The sequence below is a fragment of the Periplaneta americana genome, chromosome 12 (assembly GCF_040183065.1).
Source record: "Periplaneta americana isolate PAMFEO1 chromosome 12, P.americana_PAMFEO1_priV1, whole genome shotgun sequence".
Classification (NCBI taxonomy): Eukaryota; Metazoa; Arthropoda; class Insecta; order Blattodea; family Blattidae; genus Periplaneta; species Periplaneta americana.
In genome coordinates this window covers 150,451,870-150,472,700 of record NC_091128.1, presented here as the reverse complement: position 1 = coordinate 150,472,700, position 20,831 = coordinate 150,451,870, and the positions used below count along the sequence as shown (strand labels likewise).

General features: G+C 36.5%; 2 protein-coding genes and 1 long non-coding RNA gene across 5 annotated transcripts in view; 2 read left to right on the top strand and 1 right to left on the bottom strand.

The window, feature by feature from the left end:
* Positions 1-562: 562 nt before the first annotated feature.
* On the top strand, positions 563-5,744 carry LOC138710997 (uncharacterized). Its single transcript, XR_011335335.1, has 3 exons — positions 563-1,398; positions 2,136-2,227; positions 2,405-5,744. It is a non-coding gene; the product is annotated as an uncharacterized lncRNA (long non-coding RNA).
* A 134-nt stretch (positions 5,745-5,878) lies between these two features.
* Positions 5,879-20,271, bottom strand: LOC138710996 (protein O-glucosyltransferase 2-like). Of its 2 annotated transcripts, none has more exons than XM_069842268.1 (7): positions 20,201-20,271; positions 16,968-17,173; positions 14,418-14,629; positions 12,155-12,402; positions 9,950-10,187; positions 7,390-7,689; positions 5,879-6,223 (listed from the first exon to the last, which is right to left on the bottom strand). In XM_069842268.1, the coding sequence occupies exons 1-7, from the start codon at positions 20,266-20,268 to the stop codon at positions 6,071-6,073; spliced, it is 1,425 nt and encodes a 474-aa protein (XP_069698369.1). In that variant the 5' UTR covers positions 20,269-20,271; the 3' UTR covers positions 5,879-6,070. The 2 variants fall into 2 exon arrangements, with proteins under 2 accessions (XP_069698369.1, XP_069698368.1); XM_069842267.1 differs by lacking the exon at positions 20,201-20,271 and adding an exon at positions 19,423-20,022.
* LOC138710993 (zinc finger and BTB domain-containing protein 11-like) overlaps positions 20,034-20,831 on the top strand; it is a 55,831-nt gene continuing 55,033 nt past the window's right edge. The window contains exon 1 of one of the 2 annotated variants that reach the window (XM_069842262.1): positions 20,034-20,159. The gene's annotated coding sequence lies outside the window, so the exon portion shown is untranslated. The remainder of the gene's footprint in view (positions 20,160-20,831) is intronic. The other variant, XM_069842264.1, reaches the window with a different exon arrangement.

Here is a 20,831-nt window from a genome sequence, read left to right as displayed (position 1 = left end):
CCGGACTATTGAAGCACCCTGAAATCTGTCCTTACCTAAACTATGAATAAAGACGTTTCACGCAATCCAAGGTATTTAATAAATCTGTCACTTTTTTATTCGAATACCATGAACAGGATTTATAATAAAGTTCACATAATACATTGTGATTCAAAAAGGATGGTGCAAAAATAATACCGATTTATTAAAAAGTGAACAAACTAAAACAACTTTATTGGCTCGAAACAACACATTAACTGTCCAAAATGTTTTTACCTGCACTACAAGTGTTCAATGTGACCCTGTTGGTGATAAAGACAGAAGTCAAATCGGTACTCCAGTTCTATCCAGACTCGTGCAACCATATCATCGGTTATTTATGCCACTGTTGCTTCGATTCTTCGTCTCAGGTCATACATGGAGTCGCAGTGTTAGGTCCGGCGATCGCGGAGGCCAGGCCAACTTTGGTGTATTGCTTGCTGCACGCCCAAACCAACGTTGCGAGTTGCAGTTCCTATGTGGCGCACACTAAAGTTTCGTTGGACAGTCACAAGCGAATTCAAACATATAAGCTTTCACAACGTTTGTTTGCCATCTTACGTACCTAGCACTACACTACGCCTCTATTAATGACTATATGAACGAGCAAAAGTAAACACACAAACTTGAGACCAGTCGCTTTCATAATTAACAGCTGTTGATTGCTTCCCATTGTTGGAACTGTTGCACATTTTTGCACCATTCTTTTTTAATCACTGTCTAGCCTACATGAAATGCCAAATACAGGGCTCCTACAAAAGGCATCTCGGGTTTCGAACACCTGTAATTTACGTTCTATGAATCTGTGGTGCATGAAAATAGCACCAATGGAAGGAGAAACTCAAAAAAGTTTAGTTGTGGCAACACTGTTTTCCTAGTTGGTAACACTGCCTCATAATAGAGCATATAAACAAATTTGTTCATTGTTGAGGCGAAATGGCTGCTAGAGAAAACAGAAAAGCTTGATGCTCATGTTAACCAGTCGGTTATTAATGAGCAACGGCATTACTGAACAAAGTTTGGTGCAGATCTACCCATTGGACCTACAATCCATAAACGGTACACTGATTTTAAGACAAGATTCTTCACAAGCAGTTGCGATTTCATCTGTACAAACTACAGTTGCTGCAAGTCCTAAACCCAGAGGACAAAGTGCTACAAAGAAATTTCTGCATTATTATGTATACTTTAATTGAAAACGACGATGAATTTATTCGTTCTGTGGTGTTTTCTGATGAAGCCACTTTTCATCTTTCTGGTAAGGTGAACAGACATAACCTCAGAATGTGGGGTCGGAAAATCCGCGTACCTACGTGGAATTTGACTATAGGCTTGATGTGTGCCGTGTTACCACGTGGGGATACATTGAACATCTTTAAGGTAAGGAATTAAACTTTTTGAGTTTCTCTTTCCATTGGTACTATTTTCATGTACCTCAGATTCATAGAACGTAAATTACATGTATTCGAAACCGGAAAGGTCTTTTGTAGGAGCCCTTTTATAAGATTAAATGGCCATATGCCATTAAAATCCGAGTATTTATTATCAATATTTCTGTTAGGCAACTGAAAAAGAAAATTGAATATCATGGATACGGTTCGAGAAGGATCCATCACAATCTGAAGTTTGTTTTTGTACACATTGAACAATGTAACTTCAACATATAAAAGAACAAGTTCATAAAATTTACCTCACTTGAATTAATTTCAAGATGTGCCTCGTTCGTGTTCATTCGATATTTAAATATGTGCAAAGCTATTAGTCTATTATGAATTTCAGAAGCAGTTTCTCCCACAGCTATTATGCGATCTTTAAGACAACCGAAGTTACAGCGTGCTTCATTTATTGTCCTGTTGAAATTTAGCTATTTCACATGCACTAAACTTCAGGTGTTTCATACAGTACATGATGTATTGAGAAATGAGGAAGTTTATCACTCTGGGCACAAATTTTCTCACCTGGGCTCTTTTTTTCGTGCTACCAGCTTCCTGGAACTGATGTACCCAAAACAGAATAGTACTGCACTTCACTCTATATGCTTGAAAACTTCGTTGTAAGTTGCTAATAATATTGGTTGCACATCTATAACTTAAAGAGTTTAAATTTGTTTCTAACAGAAAGAAATCAACATTTTATATTTCACTTAGTGGATGCATCCTTCTTTGGCTAAAACAGGATCAATCAGCTTATTAATGCATCTACTTACCATGTAAGTTATATATCTATTTATATACGCAGATACCTTCCTTCCTTCCTGCCTGCATATCTATTCACATTCCTACCTGAAAAGTTTATACAAGCCAGTCATTATCCGTGGTAGTCAATTCAATGAATTCAACTTTTATTTCTTCAGGTGTTAACTTTTTTCTTGTATTGTCTTTTACAGAAATATTCTTCTTCCAATATAAACAAGAGTCAACAAGAGGATTCAGTATGAAGAGCAATGAGGCATACTGTTATGAGCAAAGTAATTTACTTGCTACGTTTTTTACGTAATTTACTAGTAATTCACAATTATGCAATGTAAAAAAACTGATTTTCTGTCGTATATTAATATAAAAATTACACCAGCCACATATTATAACACATATGCCTCGCGTTATCAGTTATTGTGTTTGAAAGTATGACATGCACGAACCAAGAACAGAAACACTACAGTATGTTTAGTGGGTTGGGGATAACTGGCCACAGAGGCAACTCGCCACATAATTGAAATTCGTATCAAAGACAATTCGCCACATAATTGAAATTCGTATCAAAGACAATTAGTCACACATTAAAATTCAAGGCAGTACTCAAATTCGCAACAATTTATGACACAAGACAAATCCAGAAGCTGTAAACTAATTAGAAACTATGGCGGAAGAAATTCGCTTCACAAAATCAGAAAGAGGCTCTGACAAATTAATATATATTGGTTACATGTACACGAGACTTTGAGAAAATAAGAATGGAGTTGTTTGGCGCTGTGACATGCATGGCGGGTGTAATGCAACAGTCACGTTATCAGAAGATGGAAGAAGTGTCGTCAAAGAACCGTCTGAACACAAGAATCATTCTGCAGACTGGGGAAGGATTAAGGCAAAGGAATGTGTAGAGAACATGAAGGTAAGGGCGGGGACTTCCCGAGAACCAACGTCTGTCATTATTCAAAATGAGTTACAGCGTATTGCAAGCGAAGCCAATGTGAATCTACCGAAGAAACCAACTATTAAAAAAACTGTGTGCCGTGCCAGGAAGCTGCACCTATCACCTGAAATAAGAAATATAGACGAACTCAACGTTATAGCCAACAGATACACTAAGATCGTACAAGGAGGAAGGTGGTTGTTGTATTTTGAACCGGAGGACAACGTGAAAGTTATATTTGCCACTAATTCACATTTAAATAAATTGTTACGGTCCCATTTTTGGATAATGGACGGTGTGGCAAATTGTCTATCTGTGGCAAATTGTCCATTTGTGGCAAATTGTCTATCTGTGGTGGATTGTCCCTATTACCAATTTTCTGTGGCCAATTGTCCCAGTTACCAATTTTCTGTGGCCAATTGTCCAGAACCGATGTTTAGTCCGTTACCACACTATACGATACAACTACGATCTCAAAACTCACTCAGTTCACTTGGCCATTTTTATGATTTTTACATATAATTATATGATTAAGTTTAAGCTCTGTATCATTATATTTTAAGCATGTTTTCTTCCAAAACAACGTCAATCCTTGGCAAATAGGTTGTGTTATTGTGCATGCCACTCCAAAAATCGCTCAGTCTGTAGACCAGTGGATACAAAAACTAGCTCACTTCTTTCATAAAAAAATGGACTTAACGCATTTGGGGTCATTCTCTTCAGTTTGTTGAAAGTAATATTTGATGGTTCAATGGATATGCTTGTTGTTAGATCTGACATTTGCACTTGCAAACCCAGTTATTATTCTATTCTATTAAAAATGCAAATCATGAAGTGAGAAAATTGCAATTAAAGAAATATAGCTATACAGAGTGAACATAAAGTCATCATCATCATCTTTCTAACAGGAAATAGTCCTAAAAAGAACGGTTCCAGTCTACAGAATTTTCCTTCCATCTCTTCACAGGGCATCCTAGTGATCTTTCTCTTGCTGGTCTGTAATTCAAGACTCCTTGAGAGATCCGTGTTCTAGTCATATGCTTAACATGACAGTGCCAGTTACCTTGGTATCTGTGTATATGCTGCAGTACTGATTCCATTCTGAGTTCTTGTAGGATGTTTTCATTTCTTTTGTGATCCCATTTGGTATAGCCAGCTGTTCGGCGCATGAACTTCATTTCACTAGCAGTAATTCTATTTTCATCATTCTTTTCTAAAGTCCAAGCTTCACTCTCATAACAAAGGACCGGTTTTGCTAGGGTTTTGTGTAGACGATAGCAGGTATGTTTTTGGACTAGGGAAGGTTTTGCTACACTGTTAATGATGTCCATGGCTTTATTAAATTAAAAATTTTGCAGTAATATCTAAATTTCCTAAAAATGATAGTTTAAAGCCAAGATAATTTAATTCATTAACTCTTTCTAAAATGTTATCATTTATACAAATCTTGGCCAAACACCTGCATAGAATTGGAATATATCAGTCCCCTAACTGTCCATTGTGCAACTCAAACCAAGAAATGGATTCGGAACACCTCAAAATCTGTGCTTCAGTGGCTGGTCATTATAATATCTTTGAAAAACATTGGAGTGCAAGAGGTCAAATGCCTGGCATTAGAAAACAACAACAACAAATCTTACTTGATACTGGTTCTTTGCCACAGAAAGCCATTACTTTAGTTTTATCAGTGGAGATTTCCATGTAAAATTTGTCAGAAATTAATTTTAGATTATATACTGATCGTTGTAGGTCATTTTCAGAACTAGCTAATAAGACCACGTCATCTGTGAAGATTAGTGTAGCCTATCTAAACATAAATTTCGGTTGATAACTATAAGTCCTTGTCTTGTATGTCTAAACTCACGTATTATTCCATTCATAAAAAATGTTGAATAAAAGAGGTGAAAGTGGGCATCCTTGTCTAACTCCAGAAGAAATTTCAAGCAATTAGATAGTTTATCATCAACTTTAATAGAAATCACTGTTTATTTGTATAAGTTAAAAATGTTTTCAGTGATTTGTTGTGGAATATGGTCACATGTCAATATTTCTAACAGTTTGTTGCAGTTTACTTTATCAATAGCTTTTTCGAAGTCAATGAATGCAATGAAGTCTTTGCCGGATTATAAACATTATTGAAAATTACGCTACATACATGGATGCGTTTTTCAGCAATGATATCTCAACTTTCAAAGTTTTAATGGATACACCTCAATATGTGCTCCATTTGTTGACCAAAGAAAGTCAGATGAAACCTGATTTCATGCCAGGTTTTCGCTAACATCTCAATTTTCCGACCCCCAAATCCGAACATTGTGTCTGTTGACTTTTCCAGAGGTGTGAAAGATTGCCTCATCAGAAAAATAAACTTGCTTAAGATTGTCATTGTGTCGTGCAATTTCTTCCAGAATATCCGCAGCAAATGCAGCACTTTGGACACAGTCATCTGGCAACAAAGCTTGCATGATTTGCACTTTTTACGCATAAAACTGCAGCCATCTGTGCAACATTTTTCACACTTCTGGAAAAGTCAGCAGATACAATGTTCGGTTTTACGGGTCGAAAAGCAAGATGTTGGCAAGAAACATGGCATGAAATCGGGTCTGTATTTAGCATAATTTTTCAGTAACAAATGTTTATAATCACGGAAAGACTTTATATTCACCTTATACTTCCCATATTCAGTAAGTTAAGTTGACCATACAGTCCTTCAAAAAGTATGTACCACGTATGAATGGTAAAAAAAAAAGTTATTGGTATTTATTAATACGATATCAGTACAAAATAATATAAAGAGAACAAAATATTTCAAAAGTTCGAAGTACAATTCTAAGTACAAGAAATGAAATTATTTATAAATAAAAACCAAGTCATTAAAAAAAAATATTTTCATGTATATTGTGTTTCGCAATGACTACTGCATTTAAAGTTCATCCCTAGTATTCGATGATCCATCTTTTTCATCAGCTAGCCTGTGACATTCACACTCCTTATATGGCTTGTCTGGTTCGGGCTGTGGAACATGTTCCATACCATCTTGTACTTCTACCTCCTCTGTCAGTCGCTCACTCCATTCCTGAAATAAATTTATTTGAAAAATTATTATACCTACAAATTGTAACATACTCGTATTACATATTTTCATACTGATTCTCATTTATTTCCCTTCTTTTTATCCAGTTCCTTCCAGCTTTGTCTAATCCAATGGTCGTCAGCACAGGCTGAAATGGGTAATGGGCAAGAAGTGTATCGCAATATGCACTGTCGTGCAGAAGAGAGAGGGAGGAAGCATACCTGCCAACAGCCACAGATGCACGCTAGTCCAATGTCTTATCCGTGGATAAGAGACGCTAGCCCGAGGGTGCACTGTGCTGATGACCACTGGTCTAATCCATTAAATAAGTTATTCTTGCATAATGTACAGCTGTTTCAGAAATACCATACTGTAGCCTAAAACCACACGTCTTAGATAATATTAACCTTACTGCATCTTCATTATTAAGCAGAATTCTCAATGTTTTTTCCCATAATAACACTTAGGAACCTATACAATATAATGCTCTCATTTAACACATTATTTCCTAAAAGCTGCTACTTTTCTACAGTCCCTGCACTATGACAAATCTATTTAGGAAGCTTGAACTTCGATCTTGTAACACATAGTGCAAACACTTTCAATATCACTCTGGCACAAATTTCATTTTAAATGACTCACTTTGATGTATCATAGGTAAATGTCCATAAAAGTAGGTTAAGCCATAGTGTCTTCCTATCTATGTATATGTTGCCCATGATAGGTTTTGTCATACTCTTCACCTAGAATTAATACTGAGACCATTCTCTGCCCTTTCTCTTTAGTCACAAATACTAACAAAGAATAAGTCAAAAAGACAGCCCTGACAAATTCGTCCTATGGAATAAAGGGATAATTCGAGAAGATCAGTCGTATTTGTGTCTTAAAGATTCCGTACATGAGAAGAGGAGTCATGAGAAATTCTGAAATAAAATATAAAGAGTAACATTCTTTTCATAACAAGTTGCAATCTCACCAAAAGCAGGAGAAAAAGAACAGAAGTTAATATCAAGTCTTTTTTTTTCTTCCGACAATTAACAGACATGCTGCCAAGAAAACTTACTGTTTACTTCTATCTCTCAAAACGTTTTGAGGACAGAGACCTACATTGCCACTTTAAAGAACTTTTTGCCCCTATTTCAAATTAACTAGTATGAAAGCTCACTTACCTTAAACAGAACTGCATGGTAGCAAAATATATCCTGAGGCATTAGATTCTCCTGGGCAAATTTCTGTCCATTCTTTGAAATTGTTTGAGCTTCAGCATCATTATTCTTTGCCCACTGAATTCTCTCAACTAAATCACTTAAATCACTTTTAAAGGGAACATAATGTTTCCACGGCTGAAGCTCTTTGTAGAAAAACTCATAATATTTGGAATCTTGTTTGAAAACAAGAGAGTCACCTGCCAACAGGTAGGGAAATCTGTATGCTGCTACAGTCCCATCTATATTTATTTGATATTTGAACTGTAAAAAAAGACAGTAATGATCATTAATAGTATATTATGAAACTAGTTTAGAATGTTATACTTTATTGAATGAATTGATGTTTCGGAAACGAGCAAAGTGAGTTTTCTAATTTTGACGAATGCAACATTATAAACGTGTTCCATATGCTACAGTGGCCAAAGATGATGTACTATGCAAGTTTGAAAGTTGAGGAAAAGTTATCTCATGTCAAGGTAACATTGGCCCAATATTAAAGCAACATGTTTGCAATGCTTTAGGAGCCATTATTACTTCATACAGAACTCTTCCTAAAACGTTTAATTAATAGTACATTATGCAACGAGCCTATAATGGTAGTAATTAAGACGCGAATATGTTTGTTTATGAAACGAGCGCAAGTGAGTTTCATAATTTTCATACGAGCATCTTAATTACCATTATAGGCATGTTTCATACGACTTTTTATGCCCCACCATATTTCTAACTTGAAATTATTCATAAGTATTCATGTTATGGTTATCTAAGTGAAGAGCGGAACTGACCTTCTAAATTGTAAGATGTGTGCAGATGCGAAAGTATTTATTTTTTCCGAGGAACGAATGTTATTGACCTTTATATAATCTAGAGAATAACATGAACATTAATCTTGATATAACCTGGAAATTGATTTAGAATTGAAAAACGAGATGACAAATTGAATTTATTTGAATATTATTTACAATTAACGCTAATTATTATAGTAACAGAACATAACCTTCTGCGACAGTATTGGATTTCCAGCCTCCGTGACTTTTCACTAGTTGTCTTTCGATTGCACATTCGAGAATAATCGATACTTGCGGTTTTATAATGCTACAATGGTGATTTCTCATTGGCTGAACAACTGAACTATAATGAATAGGTGTACTTTAATGAGGTGCATTAAAGGGCTACTACCAGGTGTATAATTACTACATTTCGGCATGGTCGAGTATAAAATAAATTAACAAACACATCAATTGCAAAATTTTACTTTTAGAATGGTAAAAAAATTTGGCCAATGTTACCCCAGTTAATAGTACATTACTGTTAATTGATTTAACAAAGGTCGACAACTAAAGATGCAGTGTTTCTCAGTCCAGCATATACATATAGGCCCTATATCTCAAGTGAAAAGAAAACAGGCCTATTGTCACTGTATAAAGATGGTAGGCTGTAACACCAAGAATTACCCATGAGTATTATCAGTCACTAGGTGTCCTTCGAAAAATGAGGTGTATATCCACAAATAATACTACCGAAATATTGGAGATTGAATTGGCTGTGTTTTGTTTACATGCAGATTTTAATATATTCTTTACTTTTAATAGACCTAATTGTGTGTTAATATAAAACAGGTTTAATTTTGTTCATCTAATCCATCTGTTTGACTATCATTTTGATTCAGAGTGTTTTATACCCTATTAATTTTAGAAAATTCGGCAACTGGAAGCAAATTTTAAAAACTTTCCATTATTATTATTATTATTTTTTTTTTATTTTTTTTATTTATTTTTTTTTTTTGGCTTGTGAGTAGCATGGGTACTAGTATATAAATAACCGTGTGCTGATGTACATAGATAAAATGTTACAGTGGATATGAATAAAAGTTAAATGTATAAAATATTGTTGTAAGTCATTTTCCAGATGATGTAAAAGTGTTTAGGAGAATATCCTCAAACTATTAGGCAAAATACGGGAATTTTACTTGAAGCAAGTAAGGAGATAGGCTTGGAAGTAAATTCCGAAAAGACAGAGTATATGATTATGTCTCGTGACCAGAACATAGTACGAAATGGAAATATGAAAATTGGAAATGTATTCTTTGAAGAGGTGGAGCAACAGTAACAATTATAAATGACACTCGAGAGGAAATTAAACGCAGAATAAATATGGGAAATGCCTGCTATTATTCGGTTAAGGTAGTCTGTTTTAAAAAAAAAACTGAAAGTTAGAATTAATAAAACAGTTACATTACTGGTTGTTCTGTATGGTTGTGAAACTTGTTCTCTTACTTTGAGAGAGGAACAGAGGTTAATAGTGTTCGAAAATAAGGTGCTTAGGAAAATATTTGGAGCTAAGAGAGATGAAGTTACAGGAGATGGAGAATGTTACACAATGCAGAACTGCATGCATTGTATTCTTCACCTAACATAATTAGGAACATTAAATCCATATGTTTGAGATAGACAGGGCACGTAGCACATATGGGTGAATCCAGAAATGCGTAAGTTATCTATTAAGTTGTATAAATACTTACATCAAAGAATTTAAAAAATGATATATGTTTTTCTTTTGGTCCATAAAACTTCTCTTCATCTCTAAAGAAGAAGAAATTTGTAAGAGATGCATTGAAGAGATCCGGATGTTCACGAGCAATGTCAATTAACTTCAACCTTTCCCTCCTAGAATCTCTGCCTCGCCAAAGTGCCTTCTCAATTTTTTCATTCCATTTCTTGTCTATATTTCCTTGAACTGATAACATATCAAGCATGACTCTGCAACAAATATTAATTTTAACTTTTACATTAATAATATTTTTGTAACTAATCTAAGTGATATAATAGTCGAAATCACAAAGTATATTAAGCAAAATATTTGCTAGTTACCATGAGAGTTTAAGTTTACAATGTAACTATAAATGAAACAAAAGCCTTTCCTATAAATTACATGAGGGCTGCAGACACTCAAAGGCTCTCATACGAGATTTTAATAAAAGTAGGTCAAGTGACTTTTAAAATTGAGCAAGAAACATTTCTGCTGGGCAGTTGGATTCCATACAGGACACTCTGCCCTTAAGAAGAACCTGTACAGGATGGGACATAACATCAACCCAGTCTGTGCTCATTCACAGGGAGATGAGTTTGGTAGCTCATCTATTATGCGAATGTAATGCACTTGCCCATCAAAGAGCTCTCATCTTTGGAAAATATTTTCCAAAGCTTGAAGAGCTATCAACTGTCCCAATCTGTAGTTTGATTCACTTCATAAAGAATATCAAACTATTGGATTAATAGGATATTATGACGGGGATGTGCAATAGATCTTTCAGGTTGCAATGCTAGGGCTGTCATAGCCCTTCCCCTTTTAAATTCAATTTATTCCTATAAATTATACCGTATTAGATTCTTGTATTTCTTGTAATTATTCTTCAACACTTCAGTATTTACAGCAATAGTTTTAAGAGTAAGGGGGAATTTGACAGGTGGATGAAACCAATGAATTCCAAGTCTAGGAGTAGACGGTTCTCTGCATATGTTGCTGCATCACAAACTGACCAACAAATTCAGTGCTCTTGAAATACTGAATGTTGATCAAAATAACTTAAATCACCTCTCTACACAAGTAAAGGTCGACCATAAATTAATCTGAAAAGGTTAATCATAGTAAAAGTACAATAAAGTATAAATATTAGGGAACAACCTCAAAACTGGAAGATGAGTTTGAGATGTTTAGCATATATTATGTAAGACTAAAGGTACGGTCACACGTCGCTACTTTTGCTGCGCAACCTTTGTACTGCAGCTGCAAAAGTTGCATGTCGTGTTCACACGTAAGGCAAAAGTAGCGCGCTGCACACTACTTTTCGTGCTGCGCAACCCGAGTGCTGCAAAAGTTGCAACTGGAGGTTGCGAGTCTGTTCACACACAAGGTGCTACTTTTGCAGCCGCAGTCATGCTGCAGGTTTCCTTCTCCGTGTTGACTTCTCAATATACATTTTGTGGTTATGTTCGCATTATTAATAAACTCATGCGAAAGCTTACTTATCTATTATTTGCTTTTATCCTAACTAGTATTCAGAAATTGGCATTATTTTTAATATAAAGCTTTTAAAAACGCCTATATACTTAAATGATAACCAACAGCATATTCACGTAATCAATGTTGGCAACCCTCCTGTTTGAAACTATGCTACAGAAAATTAAAAAAGTGAATTATATCGTCAGCAAATATGCTCAGACTGTGTTGTGCATTTAATAACTGTTACAAATAATTTATTTTCATCACATTTAACATTAAAATACATCCAAACAATGAAAGTATCATTGGCACATATGGGTGGCAACACTGGTCGCAACCGCGACAACAAAACCGATATCAATAATGCTGCGTCTGCAACCCTGAGAACCGTGTTCACATGTCGCTACTTTCTAGCTGCGCGCAGCATGGAAAAGTAGCGGGCAGCAGGTTCGGTAGCCGCTACTTTTCGGGTTGCACCGTTGTTCACACGTCACAGTACGAGAGTTGCGCAGTTTTTTTGTACTGCATCGCTGCAAAAGTAGCGACGTGTGACTGTACCTTAATGCTTCCCTCAAAAATGCTGTTGAGGATTTAGTTCAAAATTCTCCAAGAAGGATCATGTGGTTATAGTATGTGCGTCAGGTAATAGCCTGAATAGAAATTAAAGTAAATTAAATTAAAAAACGAAATTCACATTCATGGGAAGCGAGTAGGCGTACCTTACCTCCCCATGCATTCCAAAGTGGCCTCTGTAATGTCATATGTCGGCATAACAATATCAAGAGTATCATCTGATCCACACCAAGAGAATAATGGAATCCGTAGTTTCTGTTCAATACTCGACAGAGGCCAATCACCTAAGTTGAAAAGAATTTCCATATCTGGGAGAAAAACTTTCCGAGCCAGTGATAAAAGAATGGCGTCCAGAAACATCTTGAATCCAACATACTGTCCATAACACTTTCTATATACCTAATCAAATGAAATTCAAAACAATTCAAATTCATTCACTGAAGTAGCTTACACACACACAAAATAAATACATTATGATGCATGTGAATGTCATGAGCTTTTAAGGATTAATATTATCTGTGATGTAGTGTACATGAACTTCCTGATTCATAAGTAATCTATAAAATATTTAGGGCCAAATTAAATTTCTCAGGTCTTCTATTCTGTAGGTGAATTCATGACATTTAACAACGCTTCATGAATATTTCTGTGTTGTATTAAGTATTGATACTACAGTCGCGTTGCTCTTATTTCTGGCAACCAATCATGTTGCAGGTCGACTACATTTAAACGTGTACATGTTGTGATTCGCTGATGATGACGTTATGCATTTTCTAAGGCTCGATAAATACTTAATATAATCATCCGCCATTTTGGCTCTTTTGTTGGTGTTCGCAGAAAGCACACGAGGGCGTTATTTGCCTCTCAATTATTTGATGAATTACAGTGCGTTTGATTTATTATCATAGGAGCTATGACATGATAATGTTTAACGGTGAGGCAAATAGCTTCCTCGTCTGTTAGCTCGGCAACGAAAGAACAAAAATGGCGAACGATACTACATACCTAGATTTTATAGAGCCTTGACTTCCTAAGACGTAAGCAAAGAGGAGGAGTCATGCCGGGAATAACAGCGTCGCGACTATAAAACTTTGTACAACACTAGTAGACTGTATTGTAAAACTCTTCTGTATATATTTCAACTAGACTGTGATTATAATTAAGACTATATTACTATTAAGATTTTTTTTTTTTTTCATTTGACATGTTCCATATTCTACCTAGCTGTGAAGCAGTGTACGAATACCATGGAATGTAAATAAATACAATATAATACAATACAATAACCTATAAGATAAGATAAACTGGGGTATGTTGTTACACAGAGTGTCCACCATGAACTTCCAACATTTTAAACACATACAGTTAAAGGAAAAATTTGTATACAAATAATACTATGCATGGAAATGATTCAAAAACGAAAAAGTCAGTCATCACAATGTGAATTTGGGGCTCCGAAAATCCCCATATAGTCACAGTAAATGTGCTCCATGCCACATGCCGTTAAATAGAGTACAGACTGGACATTCTTCGTGCTACAAGAGGCGCCCACATTCAAGTGCACTGAATGAAAACTTTATGAGTTTTTTAAAAAAACTGACTGTAGTAGATATAGTAACAGAACTTTAACATTTTATTACTCATCATTACAATTTCAATTAAACAACTTCTCATTAGACTAAATAATTAAATAACTAAATCACAAAGAAAACCATTTGCTGCAGAGTCCACATGGCCACAAATGTAGCATATATAATGTTTTCTCGGTAACAATGCCGTTATGCACATTAGTATGCAATGCATAAAAAATTTTCACTCCCCCCCCCCCCCCTCCGCCCCAGAGAACCAAATTCTGGCTGTGCCACTCTATTTGGAGATATTATACTTTTACCATAACATATTATTTATTATATACTCCATAAATGAAATTTATGGAAACTAAATTAATTACATATTTTTTCTTACCTATCATAATGTAACTTCGTAAGTTAACTTATAGGTATCAACAGAATAGGCTTAATGATAGCAAGTTATAATGTAACTTCATAAGTTAACTTATAGGTATCAACAGAATAGGCTTAATGATAGCAAGTCATAATGTAACTTCATAAGTTAACTTATAGGTATCAACAGAAGAGGCTTAATGATAGCAAGTTATAATGTAACTTCATAAGTTAACTTATAGGTATCAACAAAATAGGCTTAATGATAGCAAGTTATAATGTAACTTCATAAGTTAACTTATAGGTATCAACAGAATAGGCTTAATGATAGCAAGTTATAATGTAACTTCATAAGTTAACTTATAGATATCAACAGAATAGGCTTAATGATAGCAAGTTATAATGTAACTTCATAAGTTAACTTATAAGTATCAACAGAAGAGGCTTAATGATAGCAAGTTATAGACCTACCTGGTTCTTTTTTATTACGTAATTGCAGACACTCATGCTGCCTGGATGGTCGAATTTTTCAAGTGCATATTTTCGAAGTTCAGTGAAATTCACACTTGGAAATTCCTTCAAATCTGAGCTTATTTGTTGATAGGAGCTTTTACAACCAAACTCTTTCATCCAGTCAGATACAGACTTTACAGGACAATAGCATCCGTCAGGATACACAGGACCTGAAAATGTAACGCACATCATGCATTATGTATATGTTGACAATAAACATTATAATTATACAATTCTGCTCAGTTTTTATTAATACGACTAATTTGTACTGATAATAATACAGCCAGAAAATATAAGGTTTGTTTCTGCAGCAGTTTCCGATGGTTTGCAACCATTATGAGCATGCGCACATGGACTTTTATACTCGTAAAGTGTTTTTAAGTATAATGATAATGGTTACCTCTGATAGAGGTTCCGGCTGATATGTACATCTATTATCAGGCAGTACATCTCACTTGACAATGTGTGTCAGAGGAAGAACAATTGTTTGTATTTATATCTGAAATCTGATTAGTGTAATATGCTTTCTTTCTTACCCCATAGTGGGCTACGAGCCATCACCATCAAATAGTGTAAAAAGAAAAAGATATTGAAATTAATTGTATGATTGTTGTATGCAGGTTCAGTTTCTTTAGTTCTTAAAGTCTCACTTCTTACTCCTTATACTTGCGAACTAAATTGCAGATTTATAATCATTCTGATTCGACTTATTATTGCGGTAATTAGAAGCTGATCTGAACTGAAATATCTGATATCAAGAGACAGGAATCATGTCAAAGTTTCTGGGAAAATCTTTAGAAGATGCAATGCATGTAGGTATTCAAGAAGGGCTTCGTTGCTGTAAGATTGTACTGTAAGATAAATTAACATTAAATGGTTTGTATGAACTTCTCTCCATCAGCAAAGTGGTTAGCAGTTTACAGGCTCACTGCTTTAACACAAAAGGCAACATCAGATTTGAGACCAAGTTTCAATATTACCTGGACTCTCTTGTACTTATATCTGAAAATTAGTAGGTAAGCTTTGGAATATCCAATTAATGTGGCCAGCAATGGAGAAAGGTTTTTGTGCTTTCTATTATTTCTGTTAGGTAAAGGCCAGGCAACATTACTTCTCCTCCTATTTCACCATTATAACCTCTGCAGTTACATAAGTTGGATAAAAAGTTATGGCAACAATGCTGTCACGTGACGATGGTGCATTCGAGAGCTGCCAGCTGTGTGGACATGAACAAGGACTGTTAGATGAGTTAGTGCACCCAGTGGCGACAGTACTCTGTCAATCTACTGCAGTGTGTAGAATGTTGACTTTCATAGGGATAGTGTGAGCGCCCTAAGACAATGTTTACAAAACTAGAGCAATGTTCCTGGATCAAAATTGAAGTGACACGAGGTCGTAGTGCACAAGAATGTTTTCAGGGACTGCGTAAAGCATGTGCCGATACAGTGTTGCCATATCGCACAGTGGCACGATGGGTTAAAGCGTTCAGGGAAGGCAGGGATGCCGTTCAGGATAACCTCTGTACAGGACAACCCTGCGTGGAGGACAACACAGTTCAACTCCTTGCTTCCCTGTTGGATGCTGATCGCCGATGGACTGTGCGTGAGTTAGTAGCGGAAGTCGGAGTATGTCACAAAACTGTGCTCCACATTCTGCAAGACATTCTGGGTTACTGCAAAATTACAGGGCGTTGGATACCCCATGAAATTTCCGAGGTTTAACAATGGTACCGCTATGCAGTTGCACAGGCCTTGTTGGACCGGTACCAAAGGAAAGATGAAGACTTTCTTGGACGAAATCTGGGCTCGCTCATATGAACCAACCAAACTTGAAACATCAATCAAATGAATGGAAGCATCCAGGTTCTTCTCGTCCGAAGAAAGTGCGCCCTATACAAAATGCTGTGAAGGTGATGTTCATTGTGGTGTATGACATTGATGGGGTAATATTGCACCATGCTGTACCTCCAAGGCAGACAGCAAACGCGGACTACTACTGCAGGTTCCTGCAGCACCACCTTCGTCCAGCCCTCAGGAGAAAACGACGACACTTGGTGATACAGAATGCCATCATTCTTCATGATAATGCAAAAAGCCACACCGCTGCTGCTGTCAAGGACCTCTTGCCACTGGCAATGGGAGATTCTGGAACATCCACCATATTCACCCGATATAAGTCCATGCGATTACGATCTTTTCACCAAAGTGAAAGAACCACTGTGAGGGACCCGGTGCAATACCAGAGATGAACTTATCCGTGCTATAGGGCGGCCAATACGGAACATCAACAAAGATGGACGCGCTGATGGTGTACGACGTCTTCCAAACATTTCGCAAAAGGTAATAAATAAGGGGGGCAACTATAAAGAAGGTACGTAAATGTTGTACCCCTGTGAATAAAGCCATGTCAGAAATATCGAACTGTTGCCATTACTTTTTATCCAGCCCTAGTAAAAATACCACAAAAAATCAAGATATAAAAAAAGTCACAACTCCTAACACAACTTACCTTCGATTATGTATGGGGAAGCACCAACATGGTGACCATTATGTGTAATATGTATCTTGACATTGTGACAAGTATGATAAATTTTGTATCGTATTATGAAACTTCCATCGTTTCTATCCAATGTATTTATCCAGGTTCTACAGTTTTTATATATTGATTCTCCTGTGATATGCACTTCAAAAACATTCCCAGGAGATTCCTTCAGGCTGTGAAAATAACTTAATAACAGTAATTTAATCCAACTGCTACAGTTTTTATAAATTAGTTGAACATGACAATGCACCTCTTTTGAATACCTAATTTCTAATAATATTTTACTATTGTGGAATAGCACTAACACACTATTCACATAGGTCCTAATCTATAATTCAATTACAACTTTCATAAAAGTTATTCTGTGCTGTACAGTTTGCTAGCATTTGGCTATAAGAAAGCAATATAAAATGTCAATAAGCACCAACAATACAGGGGATGTTATGTTATTCACAACACTCCTTAAAGTTCACTGCATTCGCTATTTTTTTTCTTAATAATGGTGGGTACTTGACTGGTCATCATTCACCCACATGAAGCCAGTTGTGCAGATCAATTTACTGACAGTTGCCCAGGGTGTGCCACAAGAGGCTGGTCTACACTTCAACAGCGATGAATGATTGAGATTTATTGGGATGCCACAAGGGAACTTGGAGCTTCTAGATAAAACCCACATTACCTGGACCATGGACTTGCCCAATGGAAGTTATAAATTGGGGATATGCCGGGGATCGAATTTGGGTCCACAGGATTATAAGTCCAATACTCTAGCCACTAGACCACCATGGCAGCATTCACTGAAATGTGTAGTTGGCCTCAACTATAATTCTTTAGGCTGCGTTTTTCCAACGAGTATATTATATTTCTAGAAAACATCAGTAGTGAATATTTGCTAGTTTAGCTGCAACTAAAAGAAAAGCCACAGTTAAATAACTACAGAAAATGAAGTGCATTCTTTCTCTCTTAACTAAATAGGGAACTACGTAAAGATTAATTTTTGGTCCTACAGAATTATCTGTTATGGTTAGAATTAGTTATTAATGGAGAAAAATTCGCTCCAATGCCGGGGATCGAATCCAGGATCCCAGTTCTATGCACTAGGTGCTCTAACTGGTCACAAGATAGATTTTGGCGCCACCACCATCTTGGACAAGACATCAGGTTACTGGGACTTGGTTATCAAGGAAGCCATCGAAATCCAGCTAGATGGCAATAATTTCAACAGAGACGGGGGTCTACAGCTGAGTACAGCATGGAAACCTGCCATCAATACGCTTAGACCACCAGCACACGGCAGACAGTCGGGACCAGCAACTAGCTTCTGATTGGCTACCGCTTCCACCAACCAGAATGCGCCTGGTGGTCAGGACTAGGAACTAGCTCCTGATTGGCCCACAGCGGGAAGCCCTACTATTGCATAATTATATACCGGCTAGACATGGTCCCACATCACTTCATTCCCTGAAGAAGATGGCAGAGCTAGCCGTCGAGAGCTTGGAAGCAAATCTCCAACTCACCTGGCTGAGAACCCGAGAAGAGTTATTCTACATCAAACGTCGGGATAGCCTCAAGTCATACATTCTATAATTATACTCTATTTACAGTCACCACATGAAATGCTCCTGCCATCTAACGGTAAAACTTAGCACAAGATATCCCTATTGCTATTCAACTAATGACAGAGGTTTCATTCCATGCTTGTCTTGAAATTGGGTGGAGGTAGAAAGCTTCAGACCACCAACTTCAAGATAAGTGTGGAATGAGACCTCTGCCATTGGTTCAATTGCAATTATCCTTTTCTCTGTCTCTGCCGGAAATGTTTACGTCGCCTGTCTGACATTAATAGAACAAAGTATATTACTCTCGCTGTAAACAAAGCAACTAAACTAGCGCTGAGGTGCTTCCTCGTACTTCGCTTATGCACCTTCAACTGTTTAGAGCTCTCTCCTCAGTCATATCAACATAACTTTGGTGGCGCTACGAAAGTTTCACGCTAGTGTACATACACTCACGCTATGTCTTGTATATACGAATCTGTGTTAGGTTAGGCTTTTATTATACCTTGCATATACACTGGGCAAAGGCTGGTGATTTTTTTTGTTTTTGATTGTGTCAGTACGTGTAATGGCGGATTTTTACTTCCAAAATCAACAAAAACAACTCGCTACTATAGTTTCACCAAAACTACTCTCGTAGGTTATGCTGAGTTAGACTGGGGTAGATTAGCTAAAAGCAGGTTAGCCCCTAGCAATATTTTCATTGTACGAGTATGCTTTCGCATTGTGTACGAACTTGTATGCTCTCATGCTTACATTTCAGCAACACTCATTCTGCATGAATATTTGCGTGCAGGAAAATCACTGCAATAGGAAAATTTTCCCAAATTTATATGAAATATTGGAGCAGTCAATAGGCTACTTACTTTCGTTTATTTTTATCTACAGCTCTGATAAAGAAGTACCGGGCTGGCATTACAATTCGGTCTGGAAATAGTCCAGGTCCCCATACTAAACATTCCGATGGTTCCACTGTGGAAATCTTACTGATAGCTTGCGGTATACCCCATAAAAGGAACGGTAACACTAAATAATATGTACCGGTATGCATTTCAAAAATTGAGGTTAAAAGAGGGGAACAATAAATCAATTTATACCACTCGAAGAACACCTCGAAACGTGTCCATTATTAACTTTGACAGCCAGTTTTCTATTTCCTGTCTACGTTTAAGCAGACACAATATTACAGCCTACAATATACAATCACCGACAATAACGATAATACATGAATTCGTAAGTATATCAAAACAATAATCAGTATTGCCAACTCCAGACGAAAAAAATAAGCTAAACTTTATAATTTGAAGGAAAAGTGCACTAAACGAGTGAAAACACTGAAAGACTATGATATAGTCGAGATTAGAAATAAGCACTAAAACTATATGCACGTTTTTTTTTCTCCTTTACGGAGAAGGAATCCAAAGGCTTGCACTGCAGCCTGAGGCTTATTGTGCTTGTCACTCTATTCTGTTAGTGCTATTTTCTCTTCATTCATATCAGGAAGGCAATCAATACACTTCTAAAATTCTGGACTGTCTAAAAATACTGCACATGCAAAAATAGGCTACATTAGTCATGAAATAAGCTGGAATTTACAGTGAAGGTAACTTATGCACTTGGCTCTAAAATAAATTGTTGAAATACCTTGAAAATGCATAGAATTTATAGTATGGAGTAGTGGAAATTGGATGTGATCGCTGGGAGAGCTGCATGCCCTTCTAGCTTGCTGATTGGTTGTTTTCTTCCGAGGTTTTGCCCAGTCAGACGGATGCCGGGTGGTCTATGGCAAGTCCTTGGCCTGACCTTACTTCATCCCCGTTTGGTCTGATTACCTGATTGGGTTTTTCCGAGGTTTTCCCCAACCGTAAGGCAAATGCGGATAATCTATGAATCCTCGGCCTCATCTCACTACATCTCGCCAAATAATTGTAATGTTGTGAAATTTTTTTGACTTGTTCTACATCTTAAAGCTTCAATGCTAATGTAAGATCTACGGAATACAATAAATTAAATATAAAAAAAAATAATAGCCAACCCCCAAATACTTACCTTAGGCCTACTTATATACCTAAATCGTTGTACGTGAATGAAGAACACGGCCATATTTCCTGAATGTGACGTAATTTTAGGGAGAGAATAGAGGGGTTTTCAGTGTCGCAAACACCTCTTACATAATACACATCTAACCAAACCTCACATACTACACACCTAACCTAACCTAACCTGTCACACTACTACACACCTGTAGTAACATACCTCACGTTTAGTATAATTT

Bases quoted from the DNA above. Each gene is read 5' to 3' on its own strand.
- LOC138710996 (XM_069842267.1), bottom strand. From the start codon at position 19,607: ATGCATACCGGTACATATTATTTAGTGTTACCGTTCCTTTTATGGGGT. The intron at 17,174-19,422 runs GTAAGTAGCCTA...TTATTTTCACAG, and splicing joins GTAGATAAAAATAAACGAAA to CCTGAAGGAATCTCCTGGGA. The intron at 7,690-9,949 runs GTAAGTATTTAT...CTTTTTTTACAG, and splicing joins CATTTTTTAAATTCTTTGAT to TTCAAATATCAAATAAATAT.